This window comes from Cygnus atratus, chromosome 3, assembly GCF_013377495.2.
Source record: "Cygnus atratus isolate AKBS03 ecotype Queensland, Australia chromosome 3, CAtr_DNAZoo_HiC_assembly, whole genome shotgun sequence".
Taxonomy (NCBI): domain Eukaryota; kingdom Metazoa; phylum Chordata; class Aves; order Anseriformes; family Anatidae; genus Cygnus; species Cygnus atratus.
In genome coordinates, this window is record NC_066364.1 from 55273289 (window position 1) to 55292395 (window position 19107).

Below are 19107 nucleotides of genomic sequence, written 5' to 3' on the forward strand. Positions count from 1 at the left end.
CTACTCAAAAATATGTCTAAAATTATTTTTATAACTCCAGCATCCCCATATTTGTGGTTGGAGGACTCAAATTTGTTTGGGATGTTTGTTTCTATTAAAAAATGCATTAATTTCTAGATTTTTCCTGTAAAAAAAATAAAAAATAAAAGATTATATTTACCCATGCTTACTGGAGGTACGTTAGAAGGTAAGAGCAAATCTCCCTACAGATTCATGCCTTCATCATATTTTAGCTTGAGGTCAGACAGAATGTTTTCTTGTAACTGTTCCTGCTGCATGCAAAGTGCATTTTGAGGACTAAATATACATAAATATATGCATAAATATATAAAATATGTTCAAGGCCAGGCTGGATGGTGCTTTGCTTTTTGGGCCCCTCGCTACAGGAAGGACATGGACGTGCTCGAGCGAGTCCAGAGAAGGGCGACCAAGCTGGTGAGGGGTCTGGAGAACAAGTCTTACGAGGAGCGTCTGAGGGAGCTGGGCTTGTTCAGCCTGGAGAAGAGGAGGCTCAGGGGCGACCTTATCGCTCTCTACAGTTACCTTAAAGGAAGCTGTAGTGAGGTGGGGGTTGGTCTGTTCTCCCACGTGCCTGGTGACAGGACGAGGGGGAATGGGCGAAAGTTGCGCCAGGGGAGTTTTAGGTTGGATGTTAGGAAGTACTTCTTTACCGAAAGGGTTATTAAGCATTGGAACGGGCTGCCCAGGGAGGTGGTGGAGTCGCCATCCCTGGAGGTCTTTAAAAGACGTTTAGATGTAGAGCTTAGTGATATGGTTTAGTGGAGTACTTAGTGTTAGGTCGGAGGTTGGACTCGATGATCTTGAGGTCTCTTCCAACCTAGAAATCTGTGTCTGTGTCTGTGTCTGTGTTTGGGTAACCTGGTCTAGTGGAAGTTGTCCTGGCCTATGACAGGGGGGTTGGAAGTAGATGGTCTTTAAGGTCTCTTCCAACCCAAACCATTCTGTGATTCTATGATTCTATGAAATATGAGACCCTCCCCCCACCCCCCGAAAAAAAACACACCACAAAACACACACACACACACACACAAAACGACAAAAAACCACAACCAAACACCAAAAAAATATATTTGTCTTGCACTTCTGCAATTGATTGTGTAATTAAAGACTGCATTATAAGGCATACTCATAAAGGGACTTAACTAATGACACCTGAGTGCTTTTTTTCCCAGCATCTTATAACATCTTTGTGATCATCCTTGCCACATTAATGTTTTTCTATGTAAAGCAAAGTATTTCTGTACAGATGGAATGGTACACAGGAGGCTGCTTTGGTCAAGGCTGCAACTTCATTTGCGTTTTTAGAATACCATGCTTGAAAACTCCCTATCTGGGATACTTTGCTAATGGATTTGAGTTCATTATTGACCAGCTAGCCCACTGATACCCTAAAAAATTCATTTCCATGGTACATGATTTATTAAATAGTTGGGAAACAATTCTGGGTACTTCAGATGACCCTGATTAGCACAGAACTGGAAACCTAGCACTACAGCTGTAAAATACTAGAAAGAAATATATATATAAAATGAATATAATTTTATGAGAGAAGGTGTATGTATATACACATTATTTTTAATAAGCTTACTTCTTGCTTCCTCCTATGATTACTAAGCATGACACTGGTGCATCATTGAGATGCTCATCAGATTTTGTGTATCCTAACCTTTCCAGAGAAGGTTTTATTAGACAAAAAAATAAAAATAAAATAAAAAATCTGCAAATAACTCAGGAAGCTTCTTTGTTTACCTGACCTCTGAAAACCAGTCCAAACCAGTTCCTCTGTTAATTTTGGGAAGTGCCAGTTAGAGGAGATTAAACACTCTGAAAGAGAGTAGGTTCTTATAATGGAGGTTTTCTTATCTTTGATACACACCTGGCTCACTCTTAACTAGCACTTCCTAACTTTGATGGCACCCACTGGCCTATAAATTTGTTTTCTTCCTTGCCCAACACACTTCATGTGTTTTGCACTAGAGGAAGTTCATCAGCACTCTACCTTCTTGCACCTTTGCTACAAAAAGACTCCTGGATAAGTACGGACAAGATAATCTTATTATGAATGTGCATTTACAATATAGCCCAACAAATATAAAATGGCATTATTTGTTAATGTTAAGGCATACATGAAATTTTAATTATTTACAGACTGTGCCAACCACAGTGCTTCTGAGTGCTTCTATAATAAAACAGTGGTAAAATATGTAGTTAGCAAATGCAGTGTATATTATATACATACTTGTAAGTAAACAGACAAAAAAATAATGTTACCTTTTGGTGTTCGTTTTTCATGTCTCTCTGGTTTCCCTTTATGGATTTCTGAAAACAATGTAGAGTTTATTTATCCATATTAAAATAATTTTAACACAGGAAAATATTAGATGCATTCTTTTAATAAAATTAGATAAGTGCTTCAAAAGTTATAGCATAGCCATGACTTTATCATCTTCATATTCATAATTATATACAATAAAGTTAAATTATCAGTTATATCTATATATACATACACACAGAATACATGTGGACAAAAATCATAACAGTCAATGACTTTAATAATTATTCTGATTTAAATTAAGCAATATAACTGCTTTTAAAGTCAAGAACAGGTTTTGCTGACCTGTAGCTGCTATATGGTAACATATGTTGACTATGAATCAGGAAAAAAACAAACAAAAAAAAAAACATGCTTTTACTAAGCATTTTTCTGTATGTCTACTTGTTTGCCAGGATTAGTTTTTTATGTTCTCAGAATTACCTTTGGAAGGTAAATATTCTTTTTACTACATTTTCTAAATTTTTAAAGCTCAAGTGCTCAGTTGGTAGCTCCAACACACAATAAAAATAGACTCAATGTTGGACAAAAATTACAAACAGAGATAAAAGTTCCCAGGTTAGGGATCAGAGTCTCCGAGAATGACTGACTCATTTTAATCATGCTGTATACCAAAGCACATTTAAAGCACATTTAATAAATCCCTTAGCTAAGAACTGCCTTGTTAGAAGACAAAGTGGTACAGTATTTACATGCCCTTGCTATGCCATCTCTTCTAAAAAATAAAAAATAAAAATCCTCACCTGTGACATAGACATTATATTACTGCTATACACCTTTGTGTTTATTTTTTTTTCTACTGTCCTAATTGTGTCAAAACCAGGATAATATAAAACAAACAACCACCAACAACAAAAACAGAAATAAATCAAGCTTGCATAGCACTGTTTGCTTACAATGGTAGAAATATACAGGCCATTTATGAGAGGTGTTCAGTAAAGCCATTAAGACTCAACAGATCCTCTGGTTGATTAGGCAATATGCATATTTTCCCGCAGTGGAAAACTGGCATAAAATACTGGATCAAATAAACCTTTGACAACAACACATACAAATCTGACCAGACTTTATTGGAGGTGCTACCCTGTATTTTAGGATCTTGGTCTGCAGAATCTAAATAACAAGAACTCTGGCACCAAAATTAATCCAAGGGAGAAAAAAAAAAAAAAGTGTATATTACATCTCAACTCAAAGGAGCTACTATAATGCCTTTTGAAGACAACTGAAATCTTCCATTTATCCCATTAGTTATCTGCTCCGGCTGTAACAGAATGTACGTTGCCAAAGAGATATAATGGAAAATGGTATTTTCTCTTTCCAAGACTCTGATTTGTGCATAGTTCATTTTAAATAAATACAAGATGTTTTTATCAGATAGTAGTAGCCATCTGAATCATAGCTGAAGTAATGATTTTGCCTGGTTCACAAGAAACAACTATGCTATAGCATCAGCCTATGTAGCCTTGAGAGAGGACATTACTTCATGGAGATAAAGGAAAACAAAGGCGAAAATATGTATCACTGTTAGCTGTCTATGTATGGCAGCATAACTAAGCAAATTATATGATGTCAATGAACCAAAAGGCCTTTTGTTCTATTTTTACCTTGTATTTTGCAGCCTGGGTGTGTAGTTCATTTATTGTTCTATAAACCTCAAAGGTTATGATTAGGAAGAAATCATGCCGTATTGATTTACTGTATTTCAGCTGAGCTTGGATTTTTTTTTTTTATTTTTATTTTTTTCAACTATATGAGGATACTTTTTCCATCTACCAAGACAATCCAGTAACTGAATTTTCAAACACTTCCCTCTTGTTCTGCTTAAAAGGATACACAAACTAGTTTTGGTAACAATCAGTAGGAATGGTTCAAGACAAAGATTATGTGCAGCTAGTTCTGAGCACATCAAAGCAGTTCTCCATGCTGCTGTTCCAGACTGCCTTCAAACCCTGATAGTGCATTTAAAGAAAGCTCTGTTACTTCCTTTGCATTGCAATATACAGTGTAGACATACCTCACCCAGCTCAAAAGTTCATCCTACATACAGATGTAATTATGTCCCACTGCCTGACATATCACATCCTGCAGTGACACATATTCATAGAATCATAGAATGGCTTGGGTTGGAAGGGACCCTTAAAGGTCATCGAGGCCAACCTCCTGCCATGGGCAGGGACACCTTCCACTAGACCAGGCTACTTAAAGCCCCATCCAACCTGGCCTTGATCCTGGCCTATCTCCTAATAGGGGGCATACACAACCTCTCTGGGCAACCTGTTCCAGTACCTCACCACCTTCATTGTAAAAAATGTCTTCCTTACAATCTAAATCTACTGTCTTTCAGATTAAAACTTCTGCCACTTGTCCTCTCCTTGCTTGACTTAAGGTTACTCAACTCCACTGTGTTCCAACCGCCTATTATGTGTCTCACTACAAAAAATAGGCATCTTTTTCTTGTAAAAAAAAAATAAAAATATATAAATACTTGTTATTTCAAAAAAAAAAAGTGTTAAAACTTCTGTGATTTTAGTGAATTTTTTATTGCTTCTTCAACTGCCAAATATATGCGGAACAATGACTGTAGAACTGGCCATCTAAATTAGCCTAACATGGTATCAGTGATGGCACTTATTGACACAAACACTTCAGTAATGCACATAAAATGATATTTTCTAGACAGCAGCATTGAGAATGTCATCTAATTTTCTGCTACAATTAGGATACCATACATTGCACAAAACCCTACAAAAATTCCTTCAAGTGAAATACAACTTCATAAGTGTGTGTATATGTATTTTTATATATTGCAAAGTATGCCATCATTAGGATCTCTCCACAAACTCTGCATTATAGTTAGAACCATCATGAAATATTGCAGCTTGGAAGACATCAATTCTGATGCATTATAACCTAAATTTTCATCTAGTTTCAATATACGCTGATCTTGATCAATTTACAAGACAGAAAACAGTGACTGTTAGCTAACTCCGAAAATATTTAAAATAAGGAAACACATTAGATTACTCTATTGAGACTTTTTCTGTTCTGAGAGTTTTGATACTGCCTCATCCTTTATGACAAATAGCTTTAATTTTCTAGTAATCACATCAGATCTTATTGCTGAGTTGACAAAGCAGCTATAATATCATAGAAGACATACATGGCCAGTTTAAAGCATGTAATTTATCTCTATCAATGTGACACATTGTTAATAAATCCTAAATATTATGAATTCATGTTTAGAAAAATGACAGAATCAAGCAGCAGCAAGGATAATCTTCGTTACCACAGCAACCATCCCGATTCTTTATGAGATGACAGCACAGTTTATTAAATTATTGCAAGGTAGCATGTATTTTAAAAGCTGTATACATTTTTTTTTCCACTTATCAAACAGATGTGAAAAATTATCTTTCCTCTTTTGTTTCTTGGGCTTTGAATAGATAAGTACTTTATTTCCTTAAATATGGATACTGCTTGACACCAATTTCTCTAGACCTTGGGTGTTGTGTGGATATACAGAACATGCAGAGTGATTATTTTAAACAACTCCAGGAGGGGAAGTTAGTGGGCTTCTCACTGACCATTTCAAGATGCTAAAAGGAGATAGCGCCAATATATTCTTAGCAGGCAATCTGTGTGCTTTTGACCTAGAACAGGCCCACATGGTCCACTAAGGATCAGTGTTGCAGGCAGCTTTACTGAAAATCCCTGCTAAACATGCAGTTTGGATGCTAGCTTCCCCTACCCCTCACCAAGATAATTCCCATTATCAGCATTTTGTGATGTTGAACAACAGCCTGGCACTGACTATGCACTATGAAGCCCCAGCTCTGGGAAGATCAAGGTTGGAGAAAGAGAAAAAGAATGCAATCCCCTGACCTAGCATAGCTCAGCTCTGTGCAGATTTACCTGAGAATGACTGAAGAGACAACGCCTCTCCCCTGTGGAACAGGGCAAGGAAACCTCTGTTGTTATCAACAGAGTTCACTTCTTCCTCTGCTTTTGACTGCTCTCCTGTTGATTTTTTTGTTATCTCCTCTTTTTATAGTTGAACTGATGGAGTTTCATTTGAAATAATAATACATTACATTTTTTTTCCCTAAGCAAATTTTACCACTTGGTCTTCTTTTCATATTCTCTTACAGGTAACACAGTGATATACACCTTTAGTGCTTTGACATTCTTTCATAAACATCTAAGTGTGAAAAGGAAAATGAGTCCTACTCACAGTCCTGTTGTACTAGAGGTTAATAATTTGCTTTTGAGCAGTCAAAACCCCTACAGCTATTCCAAGAAATTGAATAGGACTATATCCTTGCTAGTTTATCAAGACTAATTGGTAGCAGGCAGCTAATTATTCTGAAGAGATGGTGGAAATAGATACTGAGGGCAAGGCAGGAGTGAGTGGTGTTAAGAGCTTTGGAAGATAAGAGGAATGTCATTTCTAATATGTTTCTAGATGCTGTCTGTATGAAGAATTGTAGTCAACTCTCCTGCTGCTGGTATCCTCAGGAGAAATTTGCAATTGCACAGCTGATGTCTATTTTTAATCTAGATAGTACCAGCTGGTGAGGGTGACCGTTATCCTTATGGGGCTGGGAGGAGAATAAAAGAATTCATGCATTACAGCAACTTCCAGCTAACAACTAATACATCATATAGCTTGAGTCTAGAGGAGAAAAAAAAAAAAAAAAAAAAAGCATAACAGAAATAATGGGGAAAAACAATGAAAGAAGAGGTAATATTTAATTGGGGAATTAAAATGGTGTATTGTGCGTATATCTAGGAACCAAAGACAGTGTGATGTTACAGGAGAGTTTAGGTAGTAACGTTCACTGCTAGAAAGTCTGAGTGGCGCATATGACCAATTTAAGTGACTTCCTTAAAGCTTGCTAGTAGTGTAGTTTTATCCAGTGTTTTCATAGATCAGTATTTTCCTCTGTTCTGAAGACTCATAGCAACAGGTTGGGGTACAGAGCAACTTTTCCTGAGGTTGTGAAAATGTGACAGGAGGTGATTTGTCTCTTATCAATGAAAACACTGAAGGGTTTGTGTGCTTATCCAATGCATGGTTGAGCACCCAATGAACTATCGGGCCACAGTGCTTCTTAAGTACAGTTTCAAAACTGTTTATCCATTTCTTTAGAACTCACAACTACAATTTGGAGTGAAAATGAAGATCCTTTTCTTTTCTCTTGCCTTGTCTTTTCCATATTTTGCTGTGTCTCTTTCATGTGCTGCATAACTACTTTTGACAGAGGTCACAGAAGACCATTTCTCCTTCTTGGTGCAAACCCTTTGTTCTGGTCTATATTTACCCAAAACAGCATGTTGTCCTAAACTGTGAAGGTTGCTGTGAAGTGACTTTGACTGCTCCTAAACCTATTCAGCAAAGCTCGACTACTTCACTGCAATTGTCTTTATTCCCTCCTCTTGGTAGTTTGTTTGGCATCACTGAACAGCTATCAGAGACAAAGAGAACATGACCCTCAAATATTTTCGAATAATTTACCCATCTTGGGTAGCATACGGTAAACAAGTAGGTTTTAATGTTCTCCTAAGAATACAGAGATGTTATTGGTCTTTCTGCTATATAAACCTTTTTATAATGCCAAAATGGGACAAAAATAAACAGATTAGATTCTAGTTCAAGAGATATTCAGTTGTTTCCACACTATTGTACTTTCACCAGTATATAATATAAATGCATCATAGATGACCTGCTGACATCTTCCTTATGTTGCTGAGGAGTGCTTTGATTCTGGGCTGATGTTTTATTTTATCTTATTCTTACAAGAGTATACATCAAACAAGGTGCATTGGGAAGAAAGGGTTTTTCAGAAGTGTGTGTGCTGTTTTCATAACAGCAGAACACCCCAGCCCATGTAAAGATTTTATTATAACCCCCTCTTCCATAATCTCCAATGTTCTGGACTGAACTTATTCCACTCCTCCTTTTAACATAATATTCGAGACAATTAATTTTGTACATATTTTTCCACATTGCTATGTTTGAAATATCATTCATTTTGCTATAGCTTTTGCAATTAGCACTGAGTAGAAGTGTATCATTACATTGCTGTGGCCTTATTAAAACATTATTTTATTTTATTTTATTTTGGGTAGGGGGGCAAAATCACTGATTAGTGTCATTGATCTCTCCACTTGTTTTTTTATGTTTGGACATTTTCTTATATCTACTAGGGCTGTTAAAAAAAACCTTAATCCAGCAAAAGGAAAATGTTTCAATATAAAATTGTCTCTTAGCAGAATAGGAAAATATTTATTTTTCCTGAAAAACTGAGATGAGATTGAAAGTTTGATAAAAGATTCCAGGGCTGAAGAATTAGCTGTAAACATGGGATAAATCCTAATGTTGAGCTCCATCCTCCACCAAAACAACAACGACAAAAAGAAAGAAAAAAAGAAAAGGAAATGATCATGGTTGGTCCTCAGAGGCAAAGTCCATCTTGAAGCCTCAGTTTACCAAGGCACTTGGAACTTAACATGGTGCATAAAATCTTTTAGTTTAGAGGCTGTTTTTTACGTTGTGGGTTTCCTTTTCCCTCTCATAAAGTTTCCATTTACAGTGGAAAAACTATTTTTTAACAGAAAGCTTTTAAGGGGAGAGGGTACCACTAATTATCCTGCAAGCAGCACTGGCATGCTTCAAGAAGACCATAAGCATACTGTTTTGTATGAAGAAATTTTAGTAACTAGGCTTTGGAAAGAATTAAAAGTGGAAAATAGCAGATCTTCACCCTAAACACTTTTTACATAAAAGTCATTTTTTATTCCAAGTATATTAATATGTTGACTGTTTTGTTGTTGTTGTTGTTTAAATTATTATTTTATTTTTTATTGCTGGTGTTGTATTTTTGTTCCCTGACTGCAGTTCTGTACCTTGATTCTGAAATGAAAAAGGACTGCCTTGACGTGTTTCTCTTTACGGATTTCAACCAACAGAAAAAAAAAATTGGACAAGTTTTAGATGATGTTTTTCATAATCAATTTTATCATAGTCTGCACTTAATTGAATATAATTTTATGCAGACAAAATACAGAGAAAAATTGTAGACCCCTGAGTAAAATGATATATACAGAAAAATCTCTAATCTTTAGCATTAAAGATGTCTTTTTCTATATAAATCTATTCAATATATATTTTTCATGTGTGCTGAAAAAAAAAAAAAAAAGAAAACACAAGACTAATCACAGTTCCTATGCTCGACTTTAAAAAATGGCAACTCTGCAGATTCTACCTTATTGTATTGGACTGCCAATGTATATTCCTATAAATTGAAACATTTCTAGATGTGCTAAGGGGGGCTTGTTTTTTAGGGGCCTGGCATGCAGAAGAGAGATACTATTTCTGTGGGTCACAAGCATAGGGCCCCACTATATCCTCTCCTTGGAGCAGCAGCAGCTGTGAGAGGATTTGAGTTCACTCCGAAATATACAGGACCCCAGATTTTGGTACTGTAAGTTTATCTGAGTTTTGGAGAAACCTTTAACCTTATTACATTTTTGTGGTCTTGCCAGACAAATTCTCACTGAACATAGGCAGCAGAGGTAGAATTAGCTAGTGATGAGAAGAGGAGAAACCAAATAGGAGAAACCTTTTTCCATGTGGAAAATTTGAATACATTTTATTCTGTTTTCTTTTCTTTGTAATTTATACATCTACATTAACACATATTTATACATTAACACATATTTATGTCCTTTATTAGCTCTTACTTGCTAGGTCAGGAATTTGCTCTGTCTCTGGCACAGCAAACTCCCAGCCAGGGGGGCATCTGCCTAATACTCCGCTCTTCTTTTTGAGTAAGATCATCCCCAATGCCACACTGCTGAGGCACAAATGAAGAATTCCACCATGGAATTCCACCATGATAACACGGGTTATCTTAAGCTTTGCTTACGGGTTTCCCTGATTTAAGAGGATAGCTTAAACTTCTGAAAACCTCTGTGTTGTTACACTTCTGCCCAGAATTCTTACTAGCCTTGTGGTTCAAAGTTCTCCGTGTACTTTTTTTTTTTTTTTTTTTTTTAAAGATAGCAATTTTGGATTAAAATTGAAACTCAATCACTGTTCTTCAATAGGGAAAAGAACTATAATGAACGTCCTTATTCCCTAGAGGTAAGTAGTTTTGTTTCATCTTGATAATATGGTAAATATTTTCCTTACATTATAAAATGCTATTTTATAGTGGAAATGCTATTACTATATTGATCAGAGTATGTAAAAGAAGATGAGATTGTTAAAAGAACATTAATAACAGAAATGGATGCCACAAAAATGCAAAATGCAAAAAAATACATGTCTGGAAAAGCAGTTTAACATCTGAGAATTGAATCAATCAATGATTTTCATCTTTTAACAAAGGGTGTACTTTACACAAAGATATGCCAAATGCTTTGTAGTAAAGTGCAGCCTAGAGAGAGAGTGAAAGCCTTTTACAGGGATCTATAATAGCAACTCATACACAGAAAAGTGAACATTACCATATGGCAACATAAAAGAAACTGAATTCAGAAGGCATTACCAGTACAAATAGATAGATACTTTAGGGATGAATGGAACTGGATAATTATTTTCTAAGACACACATATAACTACCACACCAGCAACTCAATTTTCAGGCTGCATAGATGGTAATCTGAATTTCTTTTCTCTAGTCCATTCCAACTTTTTGGTTGGAAAATGTTTATTTCTTTGTATAAATATTTTTTGAACGTGAATATTATCTCCGGAAAAATAAAAAATAAAAATTGTTTTCTTATTCTTTCCAGGCTTGTTACTGTATAACAAAAAGACTTCTAAATGGTAGGAGCTGATATTCTAATTTCTGTATTCTTCCCAGGAAGAAAAGATAGTTGCCATGTTATCTGGCAATGCATTTTTTTCCAGTTATTCTTCAGATATAAATTATAGTAACAGCAAATTATTATCTTTATTTATCTTTTTATAAGAACTTATGGTTCTTTTAAAAATTTTAGTAAACCCTATTAGTAGAGTGTTTAAAATGCAAGAGTTTTAAACACCTGGCATTTTTTTTTAAAAAGGTACTGTAGGTATTCTGGTCTTCACCAGCTGCTCCATAAGGGTGTACTTCTCCACTAGGTCCTGTGTAACTTCTGCCTGTCCCTGCTACAACTGAGATACAGTATGTTATCTAAAGTGGCACTAGTCAGTTATATTTATTGATATATAGATAGATTTATTATGCTATTTGTAAGAATATATGTATTCATATATTATTTACATAGAGTTATATATAGAATTATATATATATTTATATATTTTAGTATGGGAAAAGATTGTTTCTTTGTGACACCAAGTTAAAAGTAAAAAAACAAATTCTAATGCATACAGAATTTTTTTAAGGATAACAGTTTAAGGTGACTATTTATTATTTAACTAATCATGTGAGAATTTGGAAAAGGAAAATGTCTTCGTCAAAGTTTTATTATGAAACCAAACTGGTTCCAACAACTTATTACCATCATAGTTTTGTTCCCAGTGTACATATTGTCTATGGCCTTGAATTCACTGTGAGTAGAAGGATGGAATACAACCACCCTGTTGAATTCAGTGACAGCATGGTTCAGGTAGCCCCTGACTTGGGCAAACGTATGGAGTATGGAGAATAGTTCTGGGATGTTATTGCTATTTTTTTAACAGTTCTTGTTCCCTTAGGCATTTGCATAGGTCACTCTTGGGCAGCAATAGGGACTTCTGGCCCATTCACTGGCTGAACTGGACTTTTAGCCTGATCATATCATTCTTATTTACTTAATAGATAAAAACAATCTGATGTAGTTAAATGCTAGGACTAAAATCTTAATTTGTCAGTAAGTCTTTCCCTACTCTTTTTGAATACACTGTGACAGTTCTCTCTAGGCCTATAGGGGGCATAATATCAAACAAAAACAAACAGCAAAATAAATAAATAAACAAATAAAATCACCAAATCCCCTACTAGTCTTCTCTAAGCAGCTTGTTTCTACCTGGGAAAGGGGTTTCCCAGGCCAAGCTGGCAGATATTTGTTTGATCACTCTCAAAGGGAGATGTAGGAAATAATCTGGTTGAGAAACTTTCCTTCCAGGAGCATTTTGTTTGTGGTTGTTAGCTCAGATTCATACCCACATCTGAAAAACAAATAGTCATGCTAAATAAATTCTGGCTTGGGTGGTGGGTTTAATGGGAGTGAGTGTCCAGAGTCAAGTATGGGGTAACTGCACCTTGACCAGAACTGCTGAGAATAAATCAGCAGAAACAACTGCACCCTTAGAAGTTGCCATGTCTTTTCAGAAGAGTATGATATGTGTATCTTGAACATATTACCAGTCTAATCCTCAGGGATATATATTCTCATCTGAACTGAAGACAGGGTGGAAAGAAGAATAAGGTATTTTCCTAAAAAATATTATTTGTAATTAATAAAGTTTCTTGCAAATTGTAACAGAAATTTCTGTTGTATGTGCTTTCTTGTTTTAATCTATGATTTAGCTGCATTTTTAAAGATTTTTTTAATACCAAAAAGGAAAATAGAATCATTTCATATAAGTATTTTATACATCTTTCTAACTCATACAGACACCCTAGCTCACAGAAATTTAGAGGTCTGTCTCTACTTCAGAGAAATCAAGTTTGTTTTGATTGCTGATATAAAATAATCTTATGCTAATGAAAACCTATTTGTTAATATAGAGATGGTAACAATACCATGGTGGTGCTACATTTCTTGCTCAGTGCTTTCTAAGTTCTTTATGTTTATTGAAATGAGAATTGCTTACAAAGGGACATACTTTTGAAAGAGGGGAGGTGGGGCAGGGATTTCATCTAAGCCCAAATATTAAATCAAGAATAACATCCGAGAAAAACAATTTACTAAGCTTCAGAGTGTAAAGTTAAAAACAAACAACTCTGATGTTAGAATATTTTGAATAGTTTTGAACAACTTCTTCCTAAGTCCAAGCACAAGATTCATGCTTCCTAGCCAGAAATTATTGCCTGTTTTCCAGTGGAAGATTATATAATATACAAAACTGACTGCTACATGTGCACAGTTTGGCAGCTGTACCCTGGCAAACTAAACTAGGAACCCATATTTAGATTTAAATTTTCAATTACTAATATATAAACAGGAATGAAGTTCCAAGACAGTTTAATAATCACGTTTTTAGCCAGGGATGACAATGTTAAAGTGTCTGCACTTGCCTTTATTTTAGAGGTAATCATTTTCAATTTTGTGCACTGTGTTTCTCAGCTCTTTACCAACTTCAGAGCTGATGCTAGGTACAACAGATGTGCACAAAAAGATAATAAATATTTCTCTCTCTTTCTGTAACAATTAATTCTAGTAAAAGGACCAAAATATGAGAAAACATACAGATGTCAAATAATTGGATTTGTCTCTAAAGGTTAAACTAACCTTTAGAAAATGAACAGCATTATCCTTCAAAACCATTGTTCTAGAAGGAAATGAAGCCAAAAATGTATTAAGCCTGCAAGAAACTGTTATTAGGCTTCTGAGCATCTTTTGTGAAAAAGCACTGCATTTTTAGCATGTTGAGAGTACACACTGTTAAAGACTGTAAAAAAGACTGGAAAAAATCACTACCTCTGGTGAAGGCTACATTATTTTTGTTAGACAATATCAAATGTTCACACTTTTCCAATTATTAAAGATAAATATTAGTGATAAGACTTAGGCTGGCAAAAATAATTGCAATAAAAAAGGCATTTGAGAAGCATTTTCATTCTTTCTAAAGGATTCTGAAAGTGATATTAGGTCTGTTCTGTGTGCCAGACCATAATCATTGCTAGTATTCTTATTATCTTTGCTTTCAATTTACATCTCTAGGAAGGTGATCTTTGCTTTCTTTGGGCTCATAATTATCATTGCACTTTTATTCATTTATTCGTTTTTCTTTCATCACTGCAGTGTCCTCACCACCAGCCTTGAAGTTTATTCAATATGCGATTTTATTGTAGTACCAGTAATCTTATTTTTTCAGTTACTATATTTACATTATAAAGTAATTTTTGTGCTAACACTTTAGCATTCATTACAACTGCCAGTCAAAAAAAGAAAAAAATAAAAATAAAAATATAAAGGCTTGTCCATACAGCCAAAGTAGGTATGGAGATTTAAAAGAAAACAACCCTTATCTACCTATTCATGAAAGCTCTTATCAAAATAACAAATACTTAAAAGTCAGGCATAGCAATATTAGATCTCATATGCACATTTCCAGAGTGAAATTTGAGAGAAACTTCTAACTTTTAAGTATGTGGAAAAAATCAAACTCTGTTCCTCTTCCGGTGTGTACTATATGGTCTAACTGTTGGTCTTTGTTTAGGATGTTCAAATGCCCCAAGTATAACAAAAGACATCTAAAGATGTATAATTCATAAAGCTATGGATGCAGCACTGAGTATATGGGACTATGATGTAGAAATGGTTCTTTAAATGAAAGTGGAGAACACTCCAAAGCCAAAAAGTTTGGTGCTGATTTTGTGGATCTAGCTGCTAACATTTTGATATCCAAAAATTGCAGGTCCTTCTTAGGGTCTGGCCCTAATAGCAGTCATACAAAACAAACAAAACAAAAAACAAACAAAAAACACATGGCTTCAGGCCATACATCTTGTATTTTTGTAGCCCAGAAAAAAAGGTGACAAGATCAAGTATAATCAAGTACACTCAAGTATAATCAAGTCCAGATCCTGTTTGTCAGAGTGAAATGGAGACCTTCAGTCATCTGGAGATGGTAAAAAGTTATTTGTGGATGTTGCTATGTGAAAGTTAATGGGTATATCCAGAGAGATCACTTCCTTCGTCAGTTCTAGTCAAGAAACACCATGTTACCGGGAGGCAAGGATGAAACTCCTTATCCTCTGAAACATGGAGAGAAACATCTTGAGCAAACATACAGGAAGTGGAAAAGCCCACTCAAAATATCTTTAAAAGTGCAGGCTGATGAAGCATGTTTGAATTTGGGCCCACACATCTGTGTGACTGAGCTGTTCTATAAGTTACCAGCTCCTGAGGAATCACCAGCCTCTCCTTTTCTTCGCACCAAACACAGGCAATGTGCTCAGGCATTTATCTCTGAGGGAGGGCTGAGAACTTTGAATCCTGAAGAAAATATCTCAAGCTGGCAGTTAGGTATTCAGCTCCTTGGAAGGGATGAATACCAGGTCCTAACAATCATCTCAGCACTTCCAACTGACTAATTTATGCAGCCTCCAATTTATTTTGATGGCTTCTCTGAATTATATTTCTACAACCTAACGTGTCCCAACACAAAGTGTAAGGAGCTTGCCTTTAGTAGACATGAGGATATCACAGACTTCTAAATCAGCAGGTATTGAAGTGCTGAAAATGGCATTGTCTGTAATGTTTCCATGGATTAAGTCTTGCCAAGCAGTGAAATACCTCTATAACAGTTCCAAGCCAGCCAGCTACACTGGTCCATGGTGAGTAGGAACCTTCCAACCATGTACTTGGGGGCTCTGACAGCAATGCATGACAGCTTTAGACTCCGCACCTGCTGTCAAATTAGCAATGCATTTCTCTCTGGGAGAAGAGACAGGGCAATGCTGAGCCCTTTTGAAAATGTTACAGATGGAGTAAGCTGGAATGTTTTCCTACACTGTATATCAGTTTTCTTCAGTCCTAAAATGAAGAATCATCCAATGAAAGATGAATGTCCCTGGTCTTCAAGCTTATTCAGTCCTTTGATATCCTATTGAGACTGACAGAATGTGTCATTAAATACAAGCTTGATCCAGTTCCAATTAACTTCAGAGAAAACTGGATTGTAATCTCAGCACCAACTTGGGTGATAGATTCTTCAATATGTGCATTTACCTTTTGATTTACCATTTGATGGATACCAAATTCAAATCAAACAGGCCTGGTAACACAACTTGCTATTATCAACTTGTGCTCAGTTTGTAGCAAAAAAAAAAAGCCTTCGTTTTGAAAAGCTTTACATCCTATCACCAATATCCCAAGCCTTCTAATACATCTTGATTTAATAGAAGTTGAATTTAAGTTTTATGTTGCTGCATGACAATCTTCATCTGGAAAGATTTATATTATAAGTCCTACTTGTTTCATTCTTGTCTGTTGCAAAAATTCAATGTTAAATAAGTAATTTTTTTTTTTTTTTCCAGAAGATTCAGAGGTAGTCCTTATTTTAAGGTTCAGTATTGGCACAACGTAAAATGCTTTTACAATACCTTGTCATTATTTCTTGATAAATATTCTTTCTGTGTTATTATTTCTAAATACTATTTCTATGCAGGTATATGTGTAACTCATACTAGCATTAATAAGAGTCCCATATACAGGGCAATGTTACAAATAATATTCCGTAATTCTGTCAGCTTGTTATAAACATTTTTTCAGCTTTTTGCATAATAATAAAATGAATTATTGCAGAAAGCAAACATTTCAGCAAGTATTATAGTTTGAGTTTCTTATTTATGAAATTTTTTAAAGCACAATATACTTGGTTAGTAGACTGACGTGAATAATGACATAACCTATAGAACAGACTATAGTTTATTCATAAAATATATTATAAAAATATTTTTTGCCCTATATAATAAAGCAACTGACCAACCTTTTTTCAGGGAAGGTTCCACTCCACCTAAACCATGAGGGGAAAAAAAAAAAAAAAAAGATAAAAGATATAACAAAACAAAACAATATGCTATTTCTCATGCTGGTTTATTTTATTTTATTTTATTTTATTTTATTTTATTTTATTTTTTAATGCATTTTATTATTTATATGCTGAAAGGTAAGCACCCTATTCTGAGATTTTCAGAAATCCTCTTTTACCATAGAGGATTTCTAGGACAGATAAATTCAATGCAAAGGAGGGACTAAGGAAACACCCAAATCTGTATTTTTTGCTTCTGAATAAAATCTTGTGATAATGCATTTTCAATTTGCTTGGATTTATGCACATATCCTTGTTTTAAGAAAAAGCCCAGTGATTCATTTTTAACTCCAAATTATAAAATGAATATGCTGGTTAGCAAGATTGTACTAGCAACACTTTCAGTGAAATTCAAGGCAAAAGAGACTCAGTTTCAGTGGAACTATGAGCCCTCGATTTGAATTTCAAGGATTTAGTCTGGACAATAGTGGTGAGTGTGCAGCCTCTGTTACATTGGCTACAGTGCACAATAGGCAGGGAGTTCATATGCACCTACTTTTTGTGATATAATGCAGTACATTACTTATAGCCATTTCACACCCCTGGTAGATATCAGTGAAATGCCACCTGGCTAGCAGGACTAAGGTTTCCAAATACTCCTTAGTGAGCATTCAGATCTTGAGATTTTGTATGCCAAGTGTTTTATGACCTTTTCTGCTTGCATTAACACTTAGCCACTCAAGTACTTGAATGCTTGCAGATTCTTCAAGAGTTACAAAATGATAAAAATGAACACTTCTGAAATTTTAGCAAGCTTTCCAGATTTCACATTTTTTTGTTTCTCAACCATATGAGAAAGTGGCTTTCTATTGTTTGTAAATCATATCTCAGAGTAGAATGCCCAGTTCACAAATTTACATGTAGCATAAACATGTATTCACATGTATCTCTATTAGAATTCATATATAGAAAAGCTCATGCACCCATGTAAAGGTAGAAAATAGATACTATCTCAAGCTTATGAACAATAGGTAGAAGTCCGTTTTAGTGCACATTGTTTTTTAATTATATTCTGGTATAACCAAATAGAATGTAAAATAAACTACTGGGGAATGAAGAAGTCAGTCCTACACTCATCGCTTGTCAGAATGAACAATATGATGTGACATGAAGATACACTACTGGTCTGCTCCTACCAGGGAACTACTTTTTTTTCTATAACAGAAGGATTGTTATGTCCAAACTTGAAATGCTAGCAGTTTACTTTCACTTATCAGATAAAGTCAGATGAAGAATTTTACTGTAATGGCAAAACCGTAATTTTTAGTAAACTTTATTATTTGTAATTTGCCATCCAAACTCCCCTTAGTCCAGCCAAAATAGTAATTTTTGTCATATTTTTCTTGTGTCAATATATTGTCCTGTCATCAGTACATAAAATAAAAATAAAACTAAATAGCTAGGTTTCTAGGTCTACCTTGTATATTTCCTGATATTCTTGAGATTCTTACTGATTAAAAGAAAATAGCTATTGCCATTCTCTGAAGCAATATCCTGATGCATATTTTGGTTTTGGCCTTGAAGTCGTATAAATTAGCTCTTTTTTTTTTTTAAGATGTACTAATGGTAATATTTAATTCTGACAGCTTTTCTGTAATGGTACATTAAACATGAGATGAAAGCTAACAAAGAGACCACTTTACTGATTGGAATAGCCAGTAGATGCTTTATTACCAACAACATTTACTTTTCTTTTTGTTTGACCTTCTTGACTGTGAGGTTAAAAGCTGAGTAAACCAACATAATGCATGTAAGACAACAGTTAGAGCAGTTACAGAAGTCTTTACATTACAAATACCTTCATCAGTGTCATCATCATCACTCCATATGATGTCAGACAGTAAAGAAATAAAGCCATAAAGCCAATCAGTGGATTCTTCCAGTGTCTCATGAATGATTCTCAGTGGTTCTGTGCTGAGCTTGTTAACAGATCTTCCTGAGTGCAGAGTTAAAAAGAAAAAAAAGGTTTGAAAATCATACCCATTTGGTGATTAAAGCTAATC

General features: G+C 35.0%; 1 protein-coding gene across 7 annotated transcripts in view; it reads right to left on the reverse strand.

The window, feature by feature from the left end:
• Positions 1-19107, reverse strand: part of TRDN (triadin) — a 212909-nt gene that overhangs the window by 174360 nt on the left and 19442 nt on the right. For all 7 annotated transcript variants that reach the window (XM_050710077.1, XM_050710076.1, XM_050710075.1 and 4 more), the window contains exons 3-5: positions 18903-19040; positions 17003-17029; positions 2293-2340 (exon numbers count right to left, since the gene is read on the reverse strand). In XM_050710077.1, the coding sequence (XP_050566034.1) occupies positions 2293-2340; positions 17003-17029; positions 18903-19040 (213 nt within the window). The remainder of the gene's footprint in view (positions 1-2292; positions 2341-17002; positions 17030-18902; positions 19041-19107) is intronic.